This window comes from Bufo bufo, chromosome 9, assembly GCF_905171765.1.
Source record: "Bufo bufo chromosome 9, aBufBuf1.1, whole genome shotgun sequence".
Classification (NCBI taxonomy): Eukaryota; Metazoa; Chordata; class Amphibia; order Anura; family Bufonidae; genus Bufo; species Bufo bufo.
The window spans coordinates 15022252-15045379 of NC_053397.1; the positions used below are offsets into that span (position 1 = coordinate 15022252).

Consider the following 23128-nt stretch of genomic DNA (forward strand, 5'->3'; position numbering starts at 1 on the left):
GTGAAGGCAAAAGGGCCAACAAGTGCTAAGCGTCTCTGGGAACTCCTTCAAGACTGTTGGAAGACCATTTCAGGGGACTACCTCTTGAAGCTCATCAAGAGAATGCCAAGAGTGTGCAAAGCAGTAAATCAAAGCAAAAGGTGGCTACTTGAAGAACCTAGAATATGACATATTTTCAGTTGCTTCACACTTGTTTGTTATGTATATAATTCCACATGTGTTAATTCATAGTTTTGATGCCTTCATAGTCATGAAAATAAAGAAAACTCTTTGAATGAGAAGGTGTGTCCAAACTTTTTGGTCTGTACTGTATACGTTAGGAATACGCCAAAATTGCTATATTTGAACAGTGATGTGTGAACAGGGCATGTGAAATAGAAGTGTTGTGTGCGCGGCTATTGTATTATGCAGCACAGTGATACATTTGGATACAATTGGAGCAATTTGCAACAACATAAACAAATATACATTTCTCTTCCATTATAAAGGCCAATCTTCCCATACTACTGATAAATGAGCCCTTATAGTGCCCCTGTCACTTCCGAGTATAAAGTCCCTGCTGTGCCGGAGATATAAAACAGTCATGACTCCGCCGTACAACAGTTTTCTGCAGCAATTGAGAAAATTAAATCTCTCTTAGCAACCGGCAGCGTTACAGTGTGCAAACTTTTGAACTTGACTTAATGTGATTACATTTCATTATGGGTTTTAATAATATCCGCCAATTAACAAAGGGCTGTTTATCGCCCGTCTTTAAGCTCCCTGATGGGTTCAGGCGCACAAGCCCGGGCAAAAGCTTCCCGCCACAGGCCACTGGTCTCACCACAAGGAGACTGATCACGTTAGGGGGTCCCCATGGCCGAGAAAAGAATCCTGCGACGCAATTACCCAGGCGATAGAAGGGACTTGTACAAGACAGGGACGTGTCAGAGGGATGGTTAGGCATCAATATTCATGCGAAGGGCCTGGAATGAAATGGGATGTGAAATGCTGCAGCAGAATGTGACATGGGATAACTATGGCGAAGAACCTGCAGTGCAAAACACCCCCCTGGTCCACAGCTGGAACGTGGACCTAATGGGCTTCTATTGGCAATTCGCGAACCAATAAAGGGCGTGCAAATTCCCATTTAGAACTCGGGCACACACCAATTCTGTGTCCGTGCATCCTGAACGCCAGTACAAGAAAGGCATTCATTGTGCCGCCACATGGTGCCTTCGTGAAGCAGCTCTTTCTCCCTATTGGTAAAGGCACAAATATTTGGACAGGGGCGAAAGAATGCAAATTAGTAATTTCTTCTTATGTCCATGACCCCCTTCTTCCTCTTGTATCTGGGAACAGGAATCAGCCTCTTTACAGCAGCCACTTTCAGTAGCTATGCCGTTATTATTTAGTCACAGGGTCTCTCAGGCTTCCTAAAAATGCATAGCCCCTGCTCCCTCCTTCACATTCTGTGGCTCTTCCTCTTAGAATTTCAATTCCATGCCTAATATTTGGCAGCCTGCTAGAATAAACAGGTAAGATACTTGCTTTTTCCAATAAATACCAGGTATTAGCCATTGGCTGTTGCAGACCGGCTCTGGTGCATATGGGGCCCGACAGCCCCTCTACCATGTAAATAGACACCAGCATTATAAATGGCCCATTGCAGGTCGGACCCCTCTTACAGGAGCCTCTGAAAAAATCCATACTGTTATAATGCAGATTCCCAAGGGATGCCTCCCCAATGAAGATGTATAGCAGTAATGGGTTGGCAATAGGTAAACTACACCCATGGCGGATTCTACCTATCCGTTTGAGGGTAACCCAACAGGTGCACAGTAGGAACGTGGAAATTTTCAGGGTTGCGGTGCCCTAATGGGCTACCCCCTGAGGTCTAGTGGGGGAGGGGGGGTATGACCATCAGGTTCTTCACCCCCCCCTGCAAAACCCCTTGGGCTCTCCCTCCAGGTAGAGCCCAGACCTAGTATTGTTGAGCTCCGTGCCAACTCCTAGGGTGGCAGCCAGAGCACAGACCAGCATACCCTCGGCTGAGGGTTGCCATGGGCGTATTCCCGGCCTTGGCTGGGGATTGCCTATTTGTCCTGGACCCTTGCAAGTGCCTTCTGGCGGGAGGGACTGGGAAAGGTTTATTGGGGGCCCTTCTCTTACGGAGAGGGCCTGCGATAGACCGCAACCTAGTGCACGTTTTTGTGTTGCACGCTGCACGATTTTGTTGCACGGGTGACGAAAGCACGCTCCCCGGGCAGTGGAAATAGTGACCCCATTACCAGACGAAGAGCCAAAGTTATCTATGTCTGCATCATGGCATGGCTGCGGTGCCAGGCTGAACGCTGGCCCCCTGAAAAAATGTATTTGCACCTCCTTTTTCTTCTGAGCAAAATTTAAATGTAATCCTCCTTTAATAAGCAAGAATTATAATTGCCAGGGCAGATCAAAGTAAGAGACCTATAACAATACAAAAAAATCCTTCAAAGGAACACATTATCATCTGTTATTTAGAGCGACATGTTGCATTTGAGAGAATGTAATTGCGTTTGTAGGAGATTATACACCCCCTCTTCTGTCTGCCAGCCATGCAGCCACCGAGGGGTTAATCAGATAATTCTCCCTTCTGAATGTTCCTTTTTTTTTTTTTTATTCTGTTGATGGATTATTATTATCCCATCTGCTGCTGGAGTCAGGGAGTAGTTTTACATTTATTAGACGGCGGCTGTTTACGGAAACAGGCCCGAGATTCTCGTCTTCTGCCCCATAGAGATTCTATTAAGCGCGGCGCTTTTGGCCGTCAGACACCTCATCTTCACACTTCAGTATCTGAAACCTTTACTATTACATCCCCTGGGGAGAGATTCAGGACGCTTTGCAGCCTCCATGTTTAGAGGAACGTACAAAAAAAATAAATACAAGAGACAAAAGAAGTTATAATATTGGGAGAGCTGGGTGAGAACCAATATGGCTACCATTACACCTGCCATAGGGGTTGTCACCCTGCTTTTCCAGGCTCCTGAATGGCATAGGTGCCTAATTCTTCATGAATGCATTCCTAATAGACTTACGTAAAGCTTGGTGACCAATTGGATTTCATTCACTACCTGACCTATTAAATTGAGCAGATGTGGGGCCCAATGCAAAATCTGTAACAGAGCCCCCCACCTACCAGGTGCCATTTATAATCATCCAGGCACCAGGGTCGGGGTACCATTGCTACCCCTGCACCCCTCATAACGATAGACCTGACCCAATGACCTCAGTCTAGAACTAGGTGCCCAATAGGGTCGGGGTACCATTGCTACCCTGCACCCCTCATAACGATAGACCTGACCCAATGACCTCAGTCGAGAACTAAGTGCCCAACAGGGTCGTGGGTACGCTTTGCTACCCCGGCACCCCCTCATAACGATAGACCTGACCAATGACCTCAGTCTAGAACTAGGTGCCCAACAGGGTCGGGTCCATTGCTACACGCTCACTCCTCATATACGATAGAACCTGACCACATGACCACAGCTAGACTAGGTGCCCAATGGGTTCGGGGTAGCATTGCTGACCCCTCCTCCCCTCACAACGATGTACCTGACCCCAATGACCTAAGTCTAGAACTAGGTGCCCACATGGTCGGGGTACATTGCTACCCCTGTCACCCTCATATGATGAGACCTGACCAATGTACCTCAGTCTAGAACTAGGTGCCGCGAATATTTACATAATCTACGATGACTAAGGCATGGAGTACACCTTACTTAAGGACGACCAGTTGGCTGCCATAGGGCCCTCATGGCCCCCAACACCATTCACTACTGGTGGCAATAAAAGGACTCTGCTGTACATAAGGGCAGGGAAGAAGGAGGAGGGGGAACCAAAAACCAGATCCTTCTGTTCAAGATGGGAAAACCAGCGACCCAAATGGGTGGGGGAGGCTACATGGATCTTTGGTACGGGCCCCTTTCTTCTATGTGCCATGAGGAGATGCAGTTTTTTAGTTTCTCTGGATTCAGTTCGGAAAATTAGACTGGTGAATGACTCCACTATTGAGCTTGTCCAGTTGCATAAGTAATCACACCCTGCTTTGAAGAATAGGCATGTACTGGCTGCATGACTCCACTATTAAGCGTGTACAGTTGCATAAGTAATCACACCCAGTTCGACTTGTACTGGCTACCTACCATTCGCACAATAATGAATTGAAAGCTATGGTCCAGACATGGCTAGACCATATTAACGCTACTCTGCATGAAAGGAAGTTGGCATGTCTAAGTCTGGCACCATCCTGGGATCCCTGGCAGCCCTGCCAAGCGATGTCAGTTTAGTAAATATAGAAAAGGGACAGTGCCAGCAGGAAGAGCCTCCTTGTTGGATGGTGAACTGTTGGCATCCGATTAATATCAGGATTCTTGCCCGTGCCGTGCGTCTTGGCTGGGAGACAAGCACCACCGATGTCAACGTGCTAATATACCAGGTCCTCAGAGTCCTCCGCCATCTGTCAGCCCATCTTTGATTTCTCCCACCGTATCATCCAGAACTTTGGGGCTTGTCACTATATGTCGAGGCTACATCAGAGGTACTCGATTCCGAAATTTCCCAGAAAAATTGTCACATTATATCCATAGACTCCCATGGCAAAAATCATCATCATCATCAGAGCAAGGCAAAGTGTATGGCCTCCCAAAGAACAATGAAAAAATTACCATGTATTCCTAGGTAACATGGAGCACAGGGGGCCCTAAGAGCCAAAAAACAAACAGTATGGAGCTCTATGGCAAGAAGCTGGTTCCTGCCATTGCACGCCACCTGCCTAGCACTGGAAGCTCGCCACCTTCCCAACCCTTTTAGTTATTGGCACCTCACTTGCAGTAATTACTGAGGGGGGGGTCCTGTGCACATAGCAAGGGAGACGGCTAAGATGGGTTTTCTTGCACTTAGTTACATAGGATCTGCCACACAGAGACACATATGTGCAGGCAGGGGCGCCACAACAGAGGGGGACTGAGGGAAGCAGTTGTGCCCAAGGGGGCTTACAACGCCGTTGTCACATAGGAAGACTAATGCAGATTTTTGCATTAGGTCCATGAGCTTCACATTACACCTCTGCCTATGATCCAGTTAAGCCTGACTGAATGATATAGGTGTGCCGATATAGGTGTGCCCGATATAGGTGTGCCCGATAAGCATGAAAGTGCCAACTTGGGGTATGGGATCTGAACCCTCTGTAGGAAATCTGCAGGCAACCGAAACTACAGCATGGCATGAGCCTAAAAGCTATGGACGCACCCCCCAGACCCTTACCCAAATGTGTAACTCAACTTAACATCTGTGCCCACCCACCATATGCCATTTATAACACTGGTCCACCAGGACGTGGGGGGAACTACTACCTCTGCTTTCCCTTATACCAGCGATCAGCAACCTTCGGCACTCCAGCTGCTGTGAAAACTACAACTCTCAGCATGCAAACATGCTCTGCTGTTCTTTTTACTCCCATAGAAGTGAATGAAGCATTGTGGGAGATGTAGTTTCTGAACAGCTGGAGTGCGGGAGGTTGCAGATCCCGGCCCTATAAGGGACCACAATCTGACGAGACGTGACAACTGCATCGAGGGGGTAAAGGTCGGAATCACTGGACCCCGGAGCTTGGTACGCAACAGTGACAGATTTTTATATAAAACCTTCTCACACTATAAGCCAATATTCAGCCTAATGATCCACCAGACACTAGTTACACCACTGAGGCATGAGGCGCCCAGTACCTCACGGAGGGGAGCATGTAATTTATACCTACTTACAGCTCACAAGATATTCTTCTGCAAATACAAAACCAATGACTACGACGGGGTAAATATTCAAGAGCACAACCCTCAATGACTCCAGGAGCCCAGTCCCGATGCCGGTGATTATATAGGAGGGGCCCGTTCATCTTCTACGCAATGTATTCAACACGGAAAGAGGGAAAGATTAAAATGTTTTTGGAACTACAGAAGTATATTACTGCCCATCTAAAGTGACTTTACACCATAGATTTAAACTGGCTGTATGACACAGCGCCACTCTTCTCCATAGGCCATGTCTGTATCACATCTATAATTCATTTTAATGGTGGCAGAGCTGCAATACCAGGTACAGCCTACTGGTGGCGCTGTTTCAGTAATAAATCAGCCATTCATTTTTAATATCAGATTGAATTAGGGGGGATACCTTCTCTGGAAACTCATTAGTATGTTAATTATGGTTTAAAAGGGGCCTATGCGATTTTGAAAAAAAAATAGACTGCTTTCTGACAAAAACAGGCGCCACACGTTTGATCAGTTGTATGTGGTATTGCAGCTCAACTCCATTCATTTACCAGACGCATCTTCGATCATCCCCTTTCATTTATACTCGGAGCAATAAAAGTTTTCACTATTTTCTTTTCTACGACGACCTCAGTTCTTCCAAAATCATCGATCGGTCAAGTGGTAAACAAGTAATTATCATATTAGATGTTTTCTCCTCAGGATGTGATGACTTATTCCACAAGACCGGCTACGATTATTTACGGGGAGCTCGTTAGCAGAGGTGGTTTTCCAATAATCCTGTAACAAATTCAGTCACTTCAAAGTTCCCTCCAGTTTTGAGCAACCCAGACAGGAAGGAATCCAATCCCCCATCCCTGCAAGAATGTCTTTGCAACATTGTTTCCATAAGTAAGCATTTTATTCTTATAATGAGAACCAGGATCGGGAGGAGTTTGAAATGATGAAATACTGGGGGGAACCCGCCCTAGACAGGTGAGAAGACCACAATCAAGAATTATTTAACTTTTCAGCTACGGTATTATAGTAGTTATATTCTTGTATATAGGAGCAGTATATAGTAGTTATATTCTTGTACATAGGAGCAGTATTATAGTAGTTTATATTCTTGTACATAGGAGGCAGTAATTATAGTAGTTATATTCTTGAACATAGGAGGCCAGTATTATAGTAGTTATATACCTGTACATAGGAGCAGTATTATAGTAGTTAAATTCCTGTACATAGGGGCAGTATTATAGTAGTTATATTCTTGTACAAAGGAGGCAGTATTATAGTAGTTATATTCTTGTACATAGGAGCAGTATTATAGTAGTTATATTCTTGTGCATAGGAGGCAGTATTATAGTAGTTATATTCTTGTACATAGGAGGCAGTATAATAGTAGCTATATTCTTGTACATAGGAGGCAGTATAATAGTAGCTATATTCATGTATATAGGAGCAGTATTATAGTAGTTATATTCTTGTACATAGGAGGCAGTATTATAGTAGTTATATTCTTGTACATAGGGGCAGTACTATAGTAGTTATATTCCTGTACATAGGAGGCGGTATTATAGTAGTTATATTCTTGTACATAGGAGCAGTATTATAGTAGTTATATTCTTTTACATAGGAGGCAGTATTATAGTAGTTATATTCTTGTACATAGGAGGCAGTATTATAGTAGTTATATTCTTGTACATAGGAGCAGTATTATAGTAGTTATATTCTTGTACATAGGAGGCAGTATTATAAGTAGTTATATTCCTGTACATAGGAGGCGTATTATAGTAGTTATATTCTTGTACATAGGAGGCAGTATTATAGTAGTTATATTCTTGTACATAGGAGGCAGTATTATAGTACTTATATTCCTGTACATAGGAGGCAGTATTATAGTAGTTATATTCTTGTACATAGGAGCAGTATTATAGTAGTTATATTCTTGTACATAGGAGCAGGTATTATAGTAGTTTATATTACTGTACATAGGAGGCAGTATTATAGTAGTTATATTCTTGTACATAGGAGCAGTATTATAGTAGTTATATTCCTGTACATAGGAGCAGTATTATAGTAGTTATATTCTTGTACATAGGAGCAGTATTATAGTAGTTATATTCCTGTACATAGGAGCAGTATTATAGTAGTTTATATTCTTGTACATAGGAGTAGAATTATAGTAGTTATTATTCTTGTACATAGGAGCAGTATTATAGTAGTTATATTCTTGTACATAGGAAGCAGTATTATAGTATTTATATTCTTGTACATAGGAGGCAGTATTATAGTAGTTATATTCTTGTACATAGGAGGCAGTATTATAGTAGTTATATTCTTGTACATAGGAGCAGTATTATAGTAGTTATATTCTTGTACATAGGAGGTAGTATTATAGTAGTTATATTCTTGTACATAGGAGCAGTATTAGAGTAGTTATATTCTAGTACATAGGAGCAGTATTATAGTAGTTATATCCTTGTACATAGGAGCAGTATTATAGTAGTTATATTCTTGTACATAGGAGCAGTATTATAGTAGTTATATTCTTGTACATAGGAGCAGTATTATAGTAGTTATATTCTTGTACATTGGGGCAGTATAATAGTAGTTATATTCATGTACATTGGAGTAGTATTATACTAAAAAAAGAATCTGATCTGTTCTCATGAGATACAGTATAAGGGGAGCTCCACAATAAAATACATCTATTTGGAAAAATCTTTTTTTCAGCATTACAGCTTATAAAGCAGGTAGGGTTTGTTACATTGGAGTGATGGATTAAACGGTTGACGCACCGAGCTTTCATTTTAATTGATTACAAGAATGAGATTCCCGGCAGTAAACGTTGCGTTAGACGCCGCAGGTTGAAAATTAACTCTCTTGCCAACAATTGCATGGAGATGTAAAACCGTTGGCATTTCACTTAGCAACATAAACCGGACTCACAATACCAGCAAATTATTTTACTGGCTTCCCCATTGGCTCATTCAGAGAATAAAGGCTCTTGCCAAACATTAATACTCCTTTCCTGCCAGTTCTTGGACTGAAGATGGGCACTTACCATGGTCGTGGGCAAAGACAAAGATGTTTAGGCCGACTAAAATCTGGGCCAGGTCATCGTAACGGCAGCAGTGCTTCCCCAGCACCATGAACCACAAACACCAGCGCCCTGTAGATAAGATAGAAAATGAGAAACAGGTAAATAGCTACATTTAGATCATGTATACGGCATGTACTAAACGTGAAGCTGAAGATCAGTGCCGTCCGCAACCGTTCAAGAGGGGAAATCATTCTGGACACATGCATGGAGTTTCTATGGGGTCAGGATTATGGAATCTCATATGGTTCCTACTTGAGGATCTCTCCTTAAAATGGTACACCACGATGCCCATAGATACTCATACCTGGAGTCAATAATCTGGGCCAATAGATTTCTCTGGGCGCCATATTAAGGATCCTCACGTCACAAATATGTAATATGGCCGTGTGCATGAGACCTAAACTTGGTTGGAGAATTCCTCAAGGCAAAATCCAATCCTCTGTAGGGAAATTGCAGAATTGCATACGTCCACTGAAATAAATGGATGAGCGTGTTATACACGGATGAGCCAGTTCTGTCAGGGCGCGATATGACATACGGAAAGAGAGGGAGACAACCCCATTAAAGCTAAATTTTGCACCAAGGTTGCATGGCCTTCGGATCTCTTCATTTTCCTGACTCGTCGTATATATAATGCCCTCAATATCCCCTTTAATGGCGGCGTTAACTCTTGGTTTATCACTGCACATGCAAGTTATACTATCGTAAGGACTATGGAATTCATCCGCAGAATCAGTTCCCCGTGGGGGTCGCCTTCTGATGGATCTCATGGGCCCGGTACGACCTACGTATGCTGTGGGCAAGGACAAATCTCTCTAATGTAGCTGACCCCCCTCAATGTTTTCCTGCGCTTATCGGACGCCGCAGTGTAATTTGTCGGTCGAAAAAATCCCACCCTGCGAGAAACAGATGTCTTTTTGATGTCGGGGAAAAAACAAACAGCTCAAATCTTCCTGTGGAAAAAATGAGCATCTCACGTTGTCGCCTCTTCCGCTGTGTGCTGGGCCTCAACGACATCCACGTGTTAAATAGCAGATGTCCGGCCTTTGACCCTTCGCTGGTGTAGTTAACCTCTACATTGCCAGGGGGCTGAAGCTCCACATGAAACCGTTACTAGGGCTACTTTCACACTTCGGCAGGGATCAGCAAAACGCATCTGTTTGATAATACAACCGTCTGCATCCGATTGTATGAACGGATTCCGGTTTGTATTATCTTTAAAATAGCCATGATGGATCCGGTTGTATTAAGTCTTCTATAGCCATGGACGGATCCGGCATGAACACCAATGAAAGTCAATGGGGGACGGATCAGTTTTTAATCGTGTCCGAGAAAACGGAATCATCCCCATTGACTTGCGTTGTGGGTCATGCCGGATCCGTTTTGCTCCGCATCCCATGCTGCGGTTTGCTCTCCGGTAGGGAACGCAACCAAGCGGAACGGAACGCATTTTGGATCTCAATACCGGAAAATGAAAACGCTGGTGTGAACATAGCCTAAGACATCAGAATGTAGAGTTTGTCCTGATCAAGTTAGAAAAAATTCTGGTCAGCCAATGTTCGGGACACTGGGTGGGAAAACCAATATGGCCGTCATTACAGAAGAATACAGTACTTTTCTTAGACTCCTGAATGGCCAATCTGCCTCATCTTGCAGGTGCTTCATCCAACACCTTACTGTTGCTTCTTTGCTTGGCAGCTCCTTTAATAGCACCCATATTTGTACCACCCTTTAATTAAAGGGGTTTTCCAGGAATCAAAAGTACACATACTATGGCGTGCGACTAGAATCGGCGCCAGATATCTGGTCATAAATGACCCCTCTTCTTTCTGGTGGCATGAGCAAGATCCTAATCCAACTCATCTGCACATGCACCAGGGAGAGGAATAGTTCTGGCCCCGTCCACAGCGCAGGAGATATCCTGTGCATAGCCCAGACCTGTGACATGATAAAGGGCATGATGTTGGTGGATTTTCAGAAGGGAGCGCCTGTTCCCGAGTGCCCGATCCACGCAACTTTGAGGCGGTAAGTACATTATAAGCTTTCTTCTATGGGCATGTTATGTGTAATTTAGGTGGGTTTTTGGTTGCTCATTGGGTCCCGGAAAATCACTTTAAATAATGGATGAATACAACTAGGCAGAAAAAGACGACTCAAGGTCAAATATAAAAAGGGCAACTGTTCATATTCCCTATGAGGGTCTATGAGGTTCCCCTTCTATGAGTCACAACAATCAGCGCCTCCCTCCAGAGGACTCCTGTATTACACGGACAGCCATTCAACTGCACGGGCCACCATATTTGACCAGTAGTGGCTGCCGCACGGGAAACAATCAGCCTTCAAGCAACTTCCCCTTAAAGAATTATGTTTGCTGGGGGGGGTCTTAAAAGAGGTTCTAGGATTAGCAAAACAGCACCACGCCTGTGTATGGGTTATGACTGGTATTGCAGGTCATCCCCATTTACTTTATTGCAGTGAATGGCAGCCAATAGCAGGCGGTGACGGAACGAGCCCCCCCGTCACCGCCTGCTATTGGCTGCCCCCCAATGGCGGATGACAGGAAGACGCAGCGGCGGCCCTGGGGGCTTCAGAAACAGGTGCCGGGGAGTGAGTTAAGTACATTGTGTGTGAGGGGTCTGGGTATATGGGGGGGGGGGCATTTCAGGGGTTGGATAACCCTTTTAAGGCTACTCTCCTATTGAAGAGGTCCAACCCCTTTCATCGGTGGACATTTTCCATAGGCTCAGAACGAAGGACGACTTATTGCACAAAACGTCTTATGATGCGATTGTACGTGGGTTTTTTGCCATTTTTAGGTGGCGTGTCTAAAACTGAATCGCAACAGCGTAAAAATTGGAACTGTGGAATATAAACCTTTTGGGGAAATAACTGCAGTCCTATCGGGGATACATTAGATATGGCGTGAGCGCCATAATGCACTGCATGTGTGGCAGGTCTAATAGACAGACCTACCTACCTCAATGACCTGATCACCAATGCAGTAGGTGACATGGTGATTCTTTGCCTTAAGGAATTTTCTTAGAAAACGATAAAGCAAAAAGGAAAAAAAAAAGCAAATGGAAAAAAAATGCTAATGCCCTGGTTCCATCTGCATTGGAAAAGGGAAGCAGAAGCCAATGGAGCCCAGGTGCTAAATGAACACTGCACAGTAGAGTGTTTAAAGCTGCATCACAATAGCGCGCTCTCTAATCTGACAGCTCCACAATGCAATTTAAACATCCATATTGATTTATCCAGCAGTCGGTGAACTACGACGGAGGAGGCACGTGCTATGCCTGAATGCCACACAGGCTTAACCCTCGAAATACTCAACCTATGCAGAACAGCTACATCTAGTCCTCTGCGTGACAAGATGTTTACCAGCTGATTTCACCACCAATTCTGCAATCTACCCCCTGGTTTCTTCATAACCATCTTCTGCAAACATCCTCAATTCGCAATCCTATATAAAAATCTAGGAATCATCTATTTCCCAAAGGACCCCCCCCCCCCCCCCCCCATATAGGACTCAGTCTTGTGCCCACTTTTCCTAATTTCTCCAATGAGGAGACTGCAATGAGTGCTTCACCCCACAAACCTTACTACATCAACGGATCAAGGCCCCCCCTCATTCCTACAAGGGTTCAGCCAAATAGCCTCCTATTTCCCTGCCTTTGAAGCTCCCTATAAACCATTCCGCTTAGATCCATATCCCCAAATTCACACTGGGGGCCCTCAATATCATTCAGCCTTCCTACACTTTGTAATTATTCCAAACCCTGGTCCCCAGACGCCTCTGTCATTTGCATCCACACACTTGGGGTCACTTTGCTCCCAGAGGAGTTCCCCCAAATTGCCTTCTATCTCCCTGAACTAATTGCATCCAAAACACCATTGCACACAGATCCATGTGCCCAAATTCTCAGTGTGAAGCCTTTATCACCCTTCATCCTACACTGCTCCTTAACTCCATACGCGTGTCCCCAGAAGCTTCAATCATTTGCATCCACATATCGGGGTCACCTTATCCCAAAAAGAGTTCCCCCAAATTTTCATTGTACTGCATGCAAAAACCTCACTGCACCAAGATGCATATCTGCAAATTTTCAGTAGGAAGCCTTCATCATCCTTCATCCGTCCTTCTTCTTAACTCTATATCTGTGTCCTCAGAAGCCTTCATCATCCTTCAGCCGTCCTGCACTGCTTCGGAACTCCATATCCGTGTCCTCAGAAGCCTCTGTCATTTGCATCCACATATCAGGATTCATCTTATTTCCAAATCGCCTTCTACCTCCCTGAATTCACTGCATCTGAAAAACCATTGCACCTACAAGAATAACTTCCAATTCTCAATGAGAAAACCTCAAGCTCCTTCTGCCTTTCTGCAACCAATGCTTACCCCAAACCCTCGTCCTTGTCCCAGAAGCCTCCATCATTCGCATCCACATATCAGGGATACCCGTATTCCCAAATTTCCTTCTATCTCCTGAATTTGGCCTCACGCACACGACCGTATCCATTTTGCAGGCTGCAAATCGTGGATCTGCAAAATACAGATGCGGTCCGTGTGCTGTCCACAATTTTTTTTGCAGACCCATTGACTTCAAATGGGTCAGTGGTCTGCATTTTGCGGACATATTCTACATAATGTCACGGACGCTCCCGCGACAGGTGGCAGGAGATCGGTGAGACTGGCAACATGCGGTTTGATCTGACATGTTTTCCGTTTGGATCAAATGATGTCTGTGTTGTTTCTGCTGCTCGCCGCACCTTCTTTCCCCAGGTGTGGCTATTAGGGTCAATTAACCGTCTCTATTTATAGTTGCTTCTCCCACAATGCTGTGCGGTTTATAGCTTCTGTTTGGACCTTTGGATAGATTGTGGTTGGATCTCGGCGGAGTTCCCGTTGCCTCCATTGCTCCTTTGAAGTTAAGTCTTTCCTTTCCCTTTTGTATTTTGTTTGGGTTCTGTGTGTTGCATTTCCCTATTGTTTGTATTAGGCCTGAGGGAGACTCCCGTTCATCCTTCCTTTTGGAGGAACAATTAGTCTCGTCCCTGCCATTAGTACCAGGGTCCTATAGGGCTAGATAGGACTCTAGGTATTCTTGCGTATGAACTCGCCTACCTCTGGGGTCTGTTCATACTGGTAGTCAGTTAGGGTTTTCACTAGGAGGTGTCCATCTTCCTTCCCTAGTTCTCAGGCCTGATTCCCTGTTCCCCCCCTTCCCTCCTATGCTCGATGTGGCGTTTCCCTCCCACACCGAAGCGTGACACATAATTGACATGCGGAGGAGGAAAGAACATGGGTGATCTGTCTGCTTTCAGCATCCATATGTCTGTTTTGGAAAAAAGATAGAGTGTGTCCTATACTGGGACACAAAATGTAGATTACGGACCCTCTGAAGTCAATGGGTCCGCAAAAAATGTGGATACAACGCGGACAGTATCCGTATTTTGCGGATCCACAATTTGCGGACTGCAAATACATACGGTCGTGAGCATGAGGCATTATCAGCACCCTATAAACCTTTGCACCTCAATCACTATGGTTTAATTCACACGGGAGGGGGGTCTTCAATACCCTTTCATCTTCCTACACTGAACCCTTACTACAACCCTTGTCCCCAGTTCCATCAGTCGCATCCACATATCCGAAGTCCCCGATTTCCCAAAGGGCGCCCCTCGTCTAACCCTTCCGCACTGAACTCTCACGTGTCTTCTCTTTGAATCCATCCTCGTTTGTTTCACATGACACTAAAAGGAGAAGAAGATTTCAGTGCTGCCATTATGTAACACCAAAGAAGGAAGTGGTTTCTCTGGGCTCCATAAACTAGTAATATTCCTGGAGCTGGGGGAGGGGGGAGGAGGAGGTGCAGTCATTTCATTTCTACCCATATATCAATTCTAGGAAAGCCATCGGAAGCTGCGAGGTGATGGACAGCTGGAGAATTGAGTCTTTCCACACGGAATCACACTAAATATCTGTCACATTGCCGCGCCTGGAGACGACAGCTTAGCAGAACCAGCTCGGCCGTTTAGGCGTGACCTTGAGCGAGCTCGGTGACCTTGCCATGCACAACCTGAGGTCACTACGGCAGACATTCCTCCCCTCTGTGTTTCCCGTCAAAATACATGTTTTCTTAATCCTTTGATGAAGCTCAAAGAAAAGCCGCTGGTGATCGCCTGCGAGACGGCTCGTCGAGGCACCTGTCATGTTGTACACAGCGAGGGAGGCCATTGTCTGGTTGCAAACAGATTCAGAAGAATTCAGCCGGTCGCAGGTTTGCAATTTAGCGCGAAATAAGGAGCAATTCTACACAAGCAGTAGAATCTAATTGCATGAAAAGAACCATATAAGGCCTCATGCACACGACAGTATTTTTTCACGGTTCGCAAAACGGGGTTCCGTTGTTCCATGTACCGTTTTCCGTTTTTTGTTTCCGTGTGTCTTCCATGAAGGAAAGTGAAAAAAAAAATCTAAGTCAAGTTTGCTTGCAAATGATAGGAAAAAAACGGACGCGGACGACAATCTTGTGTGCCTCCGTGTTTTTTCACGGACCCATTGACTTGAATGGGTCCGCGAACCGTTGTCCGTGAAAAAAATATTTTTTTGACAGACTGGAAACACGGATCACAAACGGTGCATTATCCGAGTTTTCATCGGACCCATTGAAAGTCTATGGGTCCGCAGAAAATCACGGAAAACGGAACAACGGACACGGAACACAACAACGGTCGTGTGCATGAGGTCTTATACTGTCATATAGTACCTAGATAAATAGTGGAAATAGTGCACATAACTCTTCAAATAATGGCGCCATACAGTCCTCAGTGCCCAGATCAGTGCATGCAGTATTCAGAGAAACAGTGCATATGTTGCGGTATAACTAACGTTCATAGCAATGTCATGAATGCCGCCTAACCTGTTTGGCTGCAGTTATGGAAACTGTCACATATCTACTTTTACTTGAGCAGCATGAGATGGGTAGGACAGATCCTCATATACTGCCGTAGTGGCAGAGCAGAAAGCCCTCGCCAAAAGGACGTTTCTACATCCGAATGGCTCCCTCACCCTCAGCCCGTCCATAGCAGCTGTTGTAGTTATTATGACTATAGGTAAGCCCAGGTGCAAACACAAGACAGTTCACACATACATAGCCTAGAAATACTGTGTGAGACAGCATACCGTACAAAGCCCAGATAAACAATGCATACAGTACCCAGATAGTGCATACCGTACAAAGCCCTGATAAACAATGCATACCGAACCCAGATAGTGCATACCATACAAAGCCAAGATAAGCAATGCATGCAGCATCATCATATAGTGCACACCATACAAAACCCAGATAAAGGGTTCATGCACACGACCATTGTCTATCTTGTGGTCCGCAAACTGCGGATCCGCAAAACACAGATACCGGCCGCGTGTGCGCCGCATTTTGCACAAAGTAACGTCCAGGCCATTATAGAACAGTCCTATCCTTGTCTGTAAGGCCCCTTTCACACGGGCGAGTTTCCCGCGCGGGTGCAATGCGTGAGGTGAACGCATTGCACCCGCACTGAATCCGGACCCATTCATTTCTATGGGGCTGTTCACATGAGCGGTGATTTTCACGCATCACTTGTGCGTTGCGTGAAAATCGCAGCATGCTCTATTTTGTGCGTTTTTCACGCAACGCAGGCCCCATAGAAGTGAATGGGGCTGTGTGAAAATCCCAAGCAAGTGCGGATGCGGTGCGATTTTCACGCACGGTTGCTAGGAGACGATCGGGATGGAGACCCGATCATTATTATTTTCCCTTACAACATGGTTATAAGGGAAAATAATAGCCTATGGTGTGCAAAATAGGGCTGGAGGGGTTAAAAAAAAAATATATAAATAATTTTACTCCCCTTAATCCACTTGTTCGCGCAGCCGGCATCTCTTCTGTCTTCATCTGTGAGGTAAAGGACCTGTGGTGACATCACTGCGCTCATCCAATGGTCCGTCACATGATCCATCACATGATCTTTTACCATGGTGATGGATCATGTGACGGACCATGTGATTAGCGCAGTGATGTCACCACAGGTCCTTTACCTCACAGATGAAGACAGAAGAGATGCCGGCTGCGCGAACAAGTGGATTAAGGGGAGTTAAATTATTATTATTATTTTTTTAACCCCTCCAGCCCTATTGTACTATGCATTCTGCATTCATGTTATAAGGGAAAATAATACAATCTACACAACCTTGAACCCAAACCTGAGCTTCTGTGAAGAAGTTCGGGTCTGGGTAAGACATTCAGTTTTTTATCACGCGTGTGCAAAACACATTGCACCCGCGCGATAAAAACTGAACAACGGAACGCAATCGCAGTCAAAACGGGTTTGCCGCAATGCACCGGGACGCATCCGGACCTAATCCGGACACGCTCGTCTGCAAGGGGCCTAATACGGACAAGAATAAGGCATGTTCTAGATTTTTGCAGATTCCACGGAACGGATATACGGATGTGGACAGCACACGGTGTTCTGTCCACCTCTTTTGTGGCCCCACTGAAGTGAATGGGTCTGCATCCGACCCGTAAGAAACGAGGATTGGATGCAGACAAAAAATCCGTGTGTGTGTGCATGAGCCCAAACACAGGACAGGAGGAGGAATCCTCTAAAAGCTCTCATTCATGGCATTAGATTTCCGCACAATCACACGCCTATTACTATATTTTTCTGATTGCTACATATTTGCAGTTTTTGTTTCTCATAGTAAGTAGCTCCGATTGCTCCAGTAGGAGATGATAGAGAATGAGTCACTATCAAAAACTATTGGCCGAACCCTAGAATGACATAAGGTTTGCAAGAACCAGATCATGTTATTTTACCAACCATTACTGGAAAAGTCTGGTCACTGTATCCCATCTGGAGCCAGCGTGCAGCTTATCGGTCAGAACTATCCGGGTTTGTAGACTATAGCTGTACATTTGGTTGGATGAGATTATGGAATTAGCACATTGGAGGTGTTAGGGGGGCATACAGGACCCTCATCTGTGAGCAAGAATACAGTTCAGTTACAAAGAGTGTCTCTCTCTTTGGAGGACTCAGCATGTCCGTGCGTTACGCAGATCGTCCGCTGATATCAATGGACAATGTGTAGTACTTAATCCCTCCTGTGGTGGCGCTGCAGAAAATTCGAGCACTAGCTATCAGGTTTCCCCACAGTTAATGGCCAAGGTCTCCATTTGATCTGCCTATCTTTAGGGGACCCTATTGAAAAAACAAGGCATTGTAGAAAATGGATAAACCCTTTCAGCCCCACCACTCTAGTGACAAGCTCTACCCATGTGCAGGTTGGTCGTAAATTCCATACACCTACCAAAGCAAATAGCTACGAGATACAGTATTGTGGCCGTGTCAGATGTACTGCCGTGTTCACAGGTTCAATGACCCTCATAACTTGTGCTCATGTGATGTTATATTGGATGGTGACATTGTCGACCAAAGCCAAAGGTCCCATCACAACGGGTCAAGTCACCCTGGTCAGGAATCCCCGTCATTACCCATGACGATCACTGAACTCTCACACACTAAACCCACGTCACATTGCTGAATACTCCTTTTTCATTTACACCCCTATATGCAGATATATGTCTTTTTAGTATACACAATGCTAAATGTGTCCTTATATACAGCAGTAAATCTGAGCATGCATAAGTGCAGTGTAAAGCATGGTGGGAAAAAATAAGATCTGAGCCTTTGATGGCATATTTCAGACTACTTTAGCCTCCGCAAAACCTTGGTATTGAGAAAAGACCACACTGGAAATCCTCTATAGCTACACAAGTACATTAACACATTCACTAGATGTGGGGCCCCTAAAATAATTCCCCCTGTGGACAGGATTGAAAGGCAGTACGTCCTGGAGAGACATGGCTCCGATGGTCGCCAGGTAACTGTAAACTTCTCTGGCCAATAGGCTGGTGGCAGGTGGGTCATGCCGTTGTGGCCCCCTGTGGAGGACACACCTATAATGTTATCATGAAGCAGACAGGGGCCGCCGATCTCCTCCATGGCTAAAAGAGGGGACCCTGATCTATTACCTCTTTAACCCCTTATACAGAAAAGGCTACAGCTGCAATTTTTTACATCATTTTCACAGTTACACTTTTAGGAGTTTAGCAAAAGTAAAAGAAACAAAATAAACAGTATTTATTTGCTTTTTCAATTTTAAATGTTGCAAAATAAATATTTACAATTTACAAAATAAAACAATTTGTTTTACTTTGGTCTTTTTGATATATTTTACGTCTCGTTTGTGGATGATTGATGTCGGCTGTGGACAATTTTTGCAGTTTTTTACTTTTAGGTAATATGTCTAGGGCCATTAAATTTAGTTTATTTTTTGGTGCCTTAGGTGCAGACGCTCCTTGAAGTCTACGGGTCCATGGAAACCACTGACAGAAGACGGATGGAGTCCATGTTCCGTCGGGGGGGGTTACACTGACCATTGGTAGAAGAGGCTCTGGAAATGCCGTCTTCAGCCGAGCAGTGCGAGTGGAAAATGCGTGACACACGGAGGGCAAAAAAATGGACCAAGAGCGAATCATCTTCACTGATGAAACACTGACCATCTTGTTACGGATGTTGTCACAGACATGAACCTGAGAATAAGGGCTTATTCACACGACCGGTCCGCAAATTTCAAAACGGAAGGGACGGCCCATTATAGAAATGCCTATTCTTGTCCGCAAAACGGACAAGCACACGGAGTGCTGATCGGCATCTTTTGCGGCCCCATTGAAGTGAATGGGTCCGCATCCGAGCTGCAAAAATGGCGGCTCGGATGCGGACCCAAACAATGGCCGTGTGCATGAGGATTGAGGCATAAGGCAGCACCAGATACAGGGGAAAATGTAATATTAGTGATTAAGACCTGCTGTGAAGAAAGCACCCGTCAATCATGTGATCGCCAGGTCCAATGCCGCTGCCTCCATTCAGCACGCAGCAGCCATTAAAGGGTTAACAAGACATATGAAATGGTTTATCTGATCCTCCCATGAACTATTCAGTAAAGTTGTTTCTGTAACAAAAAAACAAACCTATAAATAACTAAACTATCCCAGTTTGACAAGTAAAGGAATTTCGCTACCATCTCTGTATCACTGACTTATAATCGACCACAGAGGAATAGTCGCACTCCGCAGGAGCGGCACTGCTACATACGATCCTGCTCTGTATACACACACACGCAGCGAGAGGGACACTAAATCCTGCAGATCTGCTCCAACTGTGTCATTTCTACCCATTTTCTTAAAAGCGATTTAATTAGAATCTGCGTTAATTTCCAGCAGCAGAAATCATCTCCTTCTCCATCTAACGGCATTTCATTTGCATCAGGAGCCCGCTGTGTAAAGCTCTCATAGACTGTTTGCAGGATTCGCGCGGCTCGTTGAGGAGTCTGATAAATGAGAGATGGTTACCCATATAGAGGGGCTCATAGGACACCCCTCCGCGTCTCGAAAAAGGGTCAATCAATACGTGATCTTACTAAAATAAGGTCAGCTTCTCACGGAGGCTGAGCAGCAACTGACTGTCACATTCTTAAAAGGAGTTTTCCGGGTTTGGATAAATTAAAGGTGTTTTAATATTGATGATGTGTTCTCAGAATAGTTCATCAATATCAGATCGGTGGGGGTTCAACAACCGCCGCCCCCCGCTGCTCAGCTGTTTGAGGAGGCCCCGGCACTCACTGGAGCCCCCTCGCAGCTTACCAAGCATAGCGCCATTCATTGGACAGTGGTTGGGCTTGGCATTGCAGCCTAATCCCATTCATTTGAATAGGACTGAGCTGCGTCTAGGTCATGTGATGGATGACCATGACGTCACTGGTCTAGGAAGACACTGCAGTCCTATTAAACAGCCAGTGTTGCCTGGAGTCAGACCCCGCCAACCTGAGGATAGGTCGTCAATGTTAAACATCTGGAAAACCCCTTTAAATGTAAACACTGAACAACATAAAATTTCTACAGCTCGCTAATACGCTCTGGGGGTCAATTTAGAAAGACTGGCTTTTTATGCCCGTCTTTAATGCCCCCCCTGCTCTGACGGAGGAGGCGTATAATTTATAATGAGGTGTGCGCCTTGTCGTGACAAGGTTTGCGGACAAGAAAAGGCATTTTTGCAATAGTGCGAGACGCACACACATTTTTTGCAGATCCGAGATTTGCGAACTGCAATATGGATAGGGTCGTTTCGTGTGCATGAGCCCTTAGATGTCGGTAACCTGTACAGACTTAGGCCCCTTTCACAAGAGCGAGTTTTTCGCGCGGGTACAAAACGTGACGTGAACGCATAGCACCCGCACTGAATCCTGACCCATTCATTTCAATGGGTTTGTGAACCTTTTTTTTTTTTTAACGCATTAGTTCTGCGTTGCGTGAAAAACACAGCATGTTCTATATTCTGCATTCTTCACGCAGCCCTGGCCCCATAGAAGTGAATGGGGCTTCAGTGAAAAACTTTTTCACTGATGGTTGCTAGGAGATGTTGTTTGTAAACCTTCCGTTTTTTACCACGCGCGTGAAAAATGCATCAAAACGCATTGCACCTGCGCGGAAAAAACAAATGAATGCAATTGCAGAAAAAACTGACTGAACTTGCTTGCAAAATGGTGCGAGTTTCACTGAACGCATCCGGACATAATCCGTCACACTCGTGAGAAAAGGGGCCTTAGTTACACTTGTATCCAGTCTGACTTCAGGATGATACATTTTACCTACAGTGATACATTGCAGCAAACTGGACAGAGAGCAGAACAAACCAGTTGGCTTTATATGTAAAGTATGAATATTACAATTGTTGACAGCAAGCAGAGGGCTTGAAAATGGTGAAGAACTGAAACAAAAAAAATAAATGACAGGGTCGCAAAAAGTATTTATAATACAATGATGAAGCTTTCTTATTTACTAAAGGAGGGATAAATCCTTTAAGTCTCGCAGATGATATTGCATCATTCTCGTGGAATTTGCCGTTGATCCGTCCCATGTGGACGTACCCTAAATTCACTGACCTTCTTAAAGGGGCCCTGGTTAAACAATCAGGGAATCGAGATGTCCTTCGCTTGAAGGTTTTCCAAGAATCTGTAGATGATGCCTAAGGTGCTGCATTATATCCCTTAAAGGGGTTCAGTTTGTTAAAAAATAAATGACAAATATTTAGCCTCCCTTGAGTTCCTCTTACCTGGGCTGACCTGTGGGTTTCCAATATTTGCAGTATATTTGCTGTCCTTCTGCATTGGTGTAACGCTGCAAATCCTTGTCCGCGGCATCCTGCGGACTGAGCCCGGGGGAACCGTCTTCAGGCATCATTGGGGTACTGCCAAAGATGAGAAAAACACCCAAACTAAGAACAGATCACGTCAATATATGTCTCACCCCAGTGCATATACTCACACAGGCAGAGCGACAGGGGGAAAGGAAGGGGGATAATAGTCTGTACAGTAATGCAGATGTATATGACAACCGGGGTCTGCGGAAAGCTGGGTGACAACCCTTAAAAGGGACTGTCTGATTTAGACAACATTCTGAGGGGGTATCTCATTCAGCAACTCCATGAATTATTTGGAGGACCCTGCACATCCACGCATTACAAGGAACTATGTCATATTTCACCTGTGGTGTTGCTGTAGCAGGAAGTAAAAGCTTGCAGCAGGTTTTCCACCACCAACTGCAGCTGATCGCTGAGGATCTAAGTAGCTGGACACCTAGTGATTAGCTTATTATTGGGGGAATGTCAAAAGTCAACAGCCCCTTTAAGAGAACAGTAATCACTGACATTAATCATGGTCACCCGGAATTACCAAGTGACCAAGGCACCCCAGAACGGCTGGATAGAATATGAAAAGAACTCAAAAAGGAAAAATAATTTTAGAGGTGACCACCTGTGAATAGGCTGCAATGTCCCTTTAAGAAGTCAATGCTTGCTCTTAAAGGGACAGAGCAAGAAGTAAGCAAGTATACAAAGCGTCCTCTATGCAGAAATGACAGCGCATGGCAAGGACAGGGTTACACAATTCTGCGGTCACACAAGATAACCGGCCATTAGTATTCGTGGTTATTCATTTCAGTCAAGTTCCTGCATTTAACCAGACATCACTATGAACAGCACTAAACGGGCCGACCACAATCTTTTATTAGAAAACCAGCACGTGGCTCATCCGCTCTACAAAGACTGGGCGGTAACAGCATTAGGGTGGGTTCACATCAGCGTTATG

General features: G+C 44.9%; 1 protein-coding gene across 1 annotated transcript in view; it reads right to left on the reverse strand.

Moving 5' to 3' along the window:
- The window catches only part of MGLL (monoglyceride lipase), a 51151-nt gene that overhangs the window by 24393 nt on the left and 3630 nt on the right, over positions 1 to 23128 (reverse strand). The window contains 3 exon segments of the mRNA XM_040408585.1: positions 8839 to 8911; positions 8913 to 8946; positions 22096 to 22230. Of these exon segments, the coding sequence (XP_040264519.1) occupies positions 8839 to 8911; positions 8913 to 8946; positions 22096 to 22223 (235 nt within the window). The 5' untranslated portion in view covers positions 22224 to 22230.